The sequence below is a fragment of the Aplysia californica genome, unplaced genomic scaffold (genome assembly GCF_000002075.1).
Source record: "Aplysia californica isolate F4 #8 unplaced genomic scaffold, AplCal3.0 scaffold02586, whole genome shotgun sequence".
Taxonomy (NCBI): Eukaryota; Metazoa; Mollusca; class Gastropoda; order Aplysiida; family Aplysiidae; genus Aplysia; species Aplysia californica.
In genome coordinates, this window is record NW_004799856.1 from 1 (window position 1) to 7128 (window position 7128).

The 7128-nt window shown below is 36.6% G+C and overlaps 1 protein-coding gene across 1 annotated transcript; it reads left to right on the forward strand.

The window, feature by feature from the left end:
• Positions 1 to 7: 7 nt before the first annotated feature.
• LOC101864283 (multiple epidermal growth factor-like domains protein 10) lies at positions 8 to 7122 on the forward strand (the record flags this gene model as incomplete). Its single annotated transcript, XM_005113461.2, has 15 exons — positions 8 to 179; positions 660 to 739; positions 1086 to 1257; positions 1646 to 1725; positions 2088 to 2259; positions 2643 to 2722; positions 3083 to 3254; positions 3641 to 3720; positions 4083 to 4254; positions 4637 to 4716; positions 5079 to 5250; positions 5643 to 5722; positions 6085 to 6256; positions 6643 to 6722; positions 7083 to 7122. Coding segments are annotated over 15 exons (1804 nt in total), but the record flags the coding sequence as incomplete, so codon positions are not given.
• Positions 7123 to 7128: the final 6 nt, after the last annotated feature.

The window sequence follows — 7128 nt, forward strand, 5'->3', positions numbered from 1 at the left end:
CTCCCAGGTAAATGGCACATGTAACTGTAAACGTGGCTGGACAGGAAGCTCATGTGAGGTGGATGAGGATGAGTGTGACTCAGACCCATGTCCGGACAATGCACAGTGCCAGAACACAGCAGGAAGCCATCAATGTATCTGTAATCCTGGCTACTATATGAACAACTCTTTATGTGTGGGTGAGTCCTTTTAACTAGATTACCAAGAAACTCAGAGTATGAACGTGTTGAATGTAGGTTGCATCATGATGTCAGTGTATTAACGTTACATTAGTGTGAAGTATTGGAAAATTTCCTTACATACTCCATTTTGCAAAAACTAAGAAACTCTGGTTGAGGAGGGGAGTGTGGGTTGGGGATGCACAATCCATAAAAAGCTGTTTAATGTCCTTAACCCTTTTTTTAAAAAAGAAATTAATAAATTCTGAATGGGGGGGGGGGGGGGTCTACCTTTCATAAAACTGTTCTATGTCATTATAACTTTTTAATAATTTGAGATGAATAATTTCTGTGGATCAAGATTGTAATGAGTTCTTCAACCATTCAGAATATTTTTTCTTAATAGGTTTTGTTATTGTATTTGTGAAAAATCCTGAATATTGAGCGTAAGTAAAGTGCTGTTTCTCAACCTATATCTTCTTTGTGTGTTTTTGTTCACAGAGTGTGCTGAGGGAACTTATGGCCAGGACTGTACTCTTACTTGCAGCTGTAACCAAACCAACGTAGAATCCTGCAATAAGGTTTGCGCAACACGCATTTTAAAAAAACATTTGATTTTTTTTACATCATTGTACTACAATGGTAAAAAAAATCAAACTTGTTCAATTTGTTCTTACTGTAATTTTTAAACATGTTGGTTTCACTGTGTATTTAATGTCAACCCTACCTGCCATGGCAATGATCATTTATGTTGTGTAATTAGATATATAAACAAAGAGCTTTTTTCGTTTATGAACTTTTTTATTAGCCCAGATGATGTTTCCGATAAAGAAAAGACTTTAGCTAGAAGTTTAAGACTCCCTTGTGCTTGTTGATGCCCACATTGTTCTCATCATTTGTGTAAATGTGAGCTGTTCCCACCCACAGGTAAATGGCACATGTAACTGTAAACGTGGCTGGACAGGAAGCTCCTGTGAGGTGGATGAGGATGAGTGTGACTCAGACCCATGTCCGGACAATGCACAGTGCCAGAACACAGCAGGCAGCCATCAATGTATCTGTAATCCTGGCTACTATATGAACAACTCTTTATGTGTGGGTGAGTCCTTTTAACTCAATTGCTACGCCGAGCTGTGGGGGGCAGCGCTGCTAAAGTAGGTTGCATTATGATGTCAGTGTATTAATTAACATTAGTATGAAATATTGGAAACCCTCCTTATATTCTCCCTTTTGTAAAAACTAATAATATGTGGTTGAGGTGGTGGATGTAGGGTTGTACATTCATAAAAGCTGTTTAATGTCCTTAAAACTTTTTAATAATGAGATATGAATAATTTCTGTGCACTGAGATTGAAATAGGTTCTGCAGTCATTAATTTTTTTTTCTACAAAGATCTTGTTAGCATCTGGTGTGAAAAATCCTTAATATCGTGTGACAGTAAAGTGCTGTTCCTCCACCTATATCTTCCTTTTGTGTTTTGTTCACAGAGTGTGCTGAAGGTACTTATGGTCAGGACTGTTCTCTTACTTGCACCTGTAACCAGACCAACACAGACACTTGCAATAAGGTTTGGTGAACATACTATAATATTTTTTAAAAAGCATTTGGCATCTTACACATCATTGTAGTATATTCAAGATGAAAAGACTCATCGATTTCATCCTTACTATTTTTGTTAAGACATGTTGCTGTCATTGTGCATCAGATGTTTAACACTACCTTCCATAGCAATGTTTATGTATGCCATACGATAAACGATAAAGAGAAAGCCTTTTTTGTTATCTGTTTTATCAATATTTTAAAAATCAGTCCAGGCGATGTTTTCAATTTTAAAAAAGAATTCAGCTAGAAGTATAAGCTTACCTTGAACGTGTTGATCCCAACATTGTTCTCATCATTTGTGTAAATGTGAGTTGTTCCCACCCCCAGGTAAATGGCACATGTAACTGTAAACGTGGCTGGACAGGAAGCTCTTGTGAGGTGGATGAGGATGAGTGTGACTCAGACCCATGTCCGGACAATGCACAGTGCCAAAACACAGCAGGCAGCCATCAATGTATCTGTAATCCTGGCTACTATATGAACAACTCTTTATGTGTGGGTGAGTCCTTTTAAGTAGATCAACGGGTAACTCAGAGTACGAGCATGTTGAATATAGGTTGCATTATGAATGTCAGTGTATTAACATTAGTGTGAAGTATTGGAAACTCTCCTTATATTCTCCATTTTGTAAAAGCTAAAAATATGTGGTTGAGGTAGTGGATGTGGGGTTGTAGATTCATTAAAGCTGTTTCATGTCCTGAACACTTTTTAATAATGAGATATGAGTAATTTCTGTGCTACGAGATTGAAATAGGTTCTGCAGTCATTAATTTTTTTTTTTACATAGATCTTGTTAGTATCTTGTGTGAAAAATCCTTAATATCGTGTGACAGTAAAGTGCTGTTCCTCCACCTATATCTTCCTTTTGTGTTTTGTTCACAGAGTGTGCTGAAGGAACTTATGGTCAGGACTGTTCTCTTACTTGCACCTGTAACCAGACCAACACAGACACTTGCAATAAGGTTTGGTGAACATACTATAATATTTTTTTTAAAGCATTTGGCATCTTACACATCATTGTAGTATATTTAAGATGAAAAGACTCATCGATTTCATCCCTAATATTTTTGTTAACACGTGATGCTGTCATTGTGCATCAGATGTTTAACACTACCTTCCATAGCAATGTTTATGTATGCCATACGATAAACGATAAAGAGAAAGCCTTTTTTGTTATCAATTTTATCAATATTTTAAAAATCAGTCCAGGCGATGTTTTCAATAGAAGAAGAATTCAGCTAGAAGTATAAGCTTACCTTGAACGTGTTGATCCCAACATTGTTCTCATCATTTGTGTAAATGTGAGTTGTTCCCACCCCCAGGTAAATGGCACGTGTAACTGTAAACGTGGCTGGACAGGAAGCTCTTGTGAGGTGGATGAGGATGAGTGTGACTCAGACCCATGTCCGGACAATGCACAGTGCCAGAACACAGCAGGCAGCCATCAATGTATCTGTAATCCTGGCTACTATATGAACAACTCTTTATGTGTGGGTGAGTCCTTTTAACTAGATGGCCAAGCAACTCCGAGTATGAGCATGCTGAATGTAGGTTGCATTATGATGTCAGTGTATTAATTAACATTAGTATGAAATATTGGAAACCCTCCTTATATTCTCCCTTTTGTAAAAACTAATAATATGTGGTTGAGGTGGTGGATGTAGGGTTGTACATTCATAAAAGCTGTTTAATGTCCTTAAAACTTTTTAATAATGAGATTGGAATAATTTCTGTGCACTGAGATTGAAATAGGTTCTGCAGTCATTAATTTTTTTTTCTACAAAGATCTTGTTAGCATCTGGTGTGAAAAATCCTTAATATCGTGTGACAGTAAAGTGCTGTTCCTCCACCTATATCTTCCTTTTGTGTTTTGTTCACAGAGTGTGCTGAAGGAAATTATGGTCAGGACTGTTCTCTTACTTGCACCTGTAACCAGACCAACACAGAAACTTGCAATAAGGTTTGGGGAACATACTATAATTTTTTTTATAAAGCATTTGGCATCTTACACTTCTTTGTAGTATATTTAAGATGAAAAGACTCATCGATTTCATCCTTACTATTTTTGTTAAGACATGTTGCTGTCATTGTGCATCAGATGTTTAACACTACCTTCCATAGCAATGTCTATGTAAGCCATATGATAAAAGATAAAGAGAAAGCCTTCTTTGTTATCTGTTTTATCAATATTTTAAAAATCAGTAGAGGCGATGTTTTCAATTTTTAAAAAGAATTCAGCTAGATGTATAAGCTTACCTTGAACGTGTTGATCCCAACATTGTTCTCATCATTTGTGTAAATGTGAGTTGTTCCCACCCCCAGGTAAATGGCACATGTAACTGTAAACGTGGCTGGACAGGAAGCTCTTGTGAGGTGGATGAGGATGAGTGTGACTCAGACCCATGTCCGGACAATGCACAGTGCCAAAACACAGCAGGCAGCCATCAATGTATCTGTAATCCTGGCTACTATATGAACAACTCTTTATGTGTGGGTGAGTCCTTTTAACTAGATCACCAAGCAACTCGGAGTATGAGCGTGTTGAATATAGGTTGCATTATGATGTCAGTGTATTAACATTTGTGTGAAGTATTGGAAACTCTCCTTATATTCTCCATTTTGTAAAAACTAAAAATATGTGGTTGAGATGGTGGATGTGGTGTTTATACATCTGTAAAAGCTGTTTAATGTCCTTAAAACTTTTTAATAATAAGATATGAATAATTTCTATGCAACGAAATTGAAATAGGTTCTGAAGTCATTATTTTTTTTTCTACATAGATCTTGTTAGTATCTTGTGTGAAAAATCCTTAATATCGTGTGACAGTAAAGTGCTGTTCCTCCACCTATATCTTCCTTTTGTGTTTTGTTCACAGAGTGTGCTGAAGGAACTTATGGTCAGGACTGTTCTCTTACTTGCACCTGTAACCAGACCAACACAGACACTTGCAATAAGGTTTGGTGAACATACTATAATATTTTTTAAAAAGCATTTGGCATCTTACACATCATTGTAGTATATTCAAGATGAAAAGACTCATCGATTTCATCCTTACTATTTTTGTTAAGACATGTTGCTGTCATTGTGCATCAGTTGTTTAACACTACCTTCCATAGCAATGTTTATGTATGCCATACGATAAAAGATAAAGAGAAAGCCTTCTTTGTTATCTGTTTTATCAATATTTTAAAAATCAGTAGAGGCGATGTTTTCAATTTTAAAAAAGAATTCAGCTAGAAGTATAAGCTTACCTTGAACGTGTTGATCCCAACATTGTTCTCATCATTTGGGTAAATGTGAGTTGTTCCCACCCCCAGGTAAATGGCACATGTAACTGTAAACGTGGCTGGACAGGAAGCTCATGTGAGGTGGATGAGGATGAGTGTGACTCAGACCCATGTCCGGACAATGCACAGTGCCAGAACACAGCAGGAAGCCATCAATGTATCTGTAATCCTGGCTACTATATGAACAACTCTTTATGTGTGGGTGAGTCCTTTTAACTTGATCGCCAAGCAACTCCGAGTATGAGCATGCTGAATGTAGGTTGCATTATGATGTCAGTGTATTAATTAACATTAGTATGAAATATTGGAAACCCTCCTTATATTCTCCCTTTTGTAAAAACTAATAATATGTGGTTGAGGTGGTGGATGTAGGGTTGTACATTCATAAAAGCTGTTTAATGTCCTTAAAACTTTTTAATAATGAGATTGGAATAATTTCTGTGCACTGAACTGAGATTGAAATAGGTTCTGCAGTCATTAATTTTTATTTTCTACATAGATCTTGTTAGCATCTGGTGTGAAAAATCCTTAATATCGTGTGACAGTAAAGTGCTGTTCCTCCACCTATATCTTCCTTTTGTGTTTTGTTCACAGAGTGTGCTGAAGGAAATTATGGTCAGGACTGTTCTCTTACTTGCACCTGTAACCAGACCAACACAGAAACTTGCAATAAGGTTTGGGGAACATACTATAATTTTTTTTATAAAGCATTTGGCATCTTACACATCATTGTAGTATATTCAAGATGAAAAGACTCATCGATTTCATCCTTACTATTTTTGTTAAGACATGTTGCTGTCATTGTGCATCAGATGTTTAACACTACCTTCCATAGCAATGTCTATGTATGCCATACGATAAAAGATAAAGAGAAAGCCTTCTTTGTTATCTGTTTTATCAATATTTTAAAAATCAGTAGAGGCGATGTTTTCAATTTTTAAAAAGAATTCAGCTAGATGTATAAGCTTACCTTGAACGTGTTGATCCCAACATTGTTCTCATCATTTGTGTAAATGTGAGTTGTTCCCACCCCCAGGTAAATGGCACATGTAACTGTAAACGTGGCTGGACAGGAAGTTCATGTGAGGTGGATGAGGATGAGTGTGACTCAGACCCATGTCCGGACAATGCACAGTGCCAGAACACAGCAGGCAGCCATCAATGTATCTGTAATCCTGGCTACTATATGAACAACTCTTTATGTGTGGGTGAGTCCTTTTAACTTGATCGCCAAGCAACTCCGAGTATGAGCATGCTGAATGTAGGTTGCATTATGATGTCAGTGTATTAATTAACATTAGTATGAAATATTGGAAACCCTCCTTATATTCTCCCTTTTGTAAAAACTAATAATATGTGGTTGAGGTGGTGGATGTAGGGTTGTACATTCATAAAAGCTGTTTAATGTCCTTAAAACTTTTTAATAATGAGATTGGAATAATTTCTGTGCACTGAGATTGAAATAGGTTCTGCAGTCATTAATTTTTTTTTCTACAAAGATCTTGTTAGCATCTGGTGTGAAAAATCCTTAATATCGTGTGACAGTAAAGTGCTGTTCCTCCACCTATATCTTCCTTTTGTGTTTTGTTCACAGAGTGTGCTGAAGGAACTTATGGTCAGGACTGTTCTCTTACTTGCACCTGTAACCAGACCAACACAGACACTTGCAATAAGGTTTGGGGAACATACTATAATATTTTTTTTAAAGCATTTGGCGTCTTACACATCATTGTAGTATATTTAAGATTAAAAGACTCTTCGATTTCATCCTTACTATTTTTGTTAAGACATGTTGCTGTCATTGTACACGAAATGTTTAACACTACCTTCCATAGCAATGTTTATGTATGCCATAAGATAAACGATAAAGAGAAAGCCTTTTTTGTTATCAATTTTATCAATATTTTAAAAATCAGTCCAGGCGATGTTTTCAATAGAAGAAGAATTCAGCTAGAAGTATAAGCTTACCTTGAACGTGTTGATCCCAACATTGTTCTCATCATTTGTGTAAATGTGAGTTGTTCCCACCCCCAGGTAAATGGCACATGTAACTGTAAACGTGGCTGGACAGGAAGCTCAT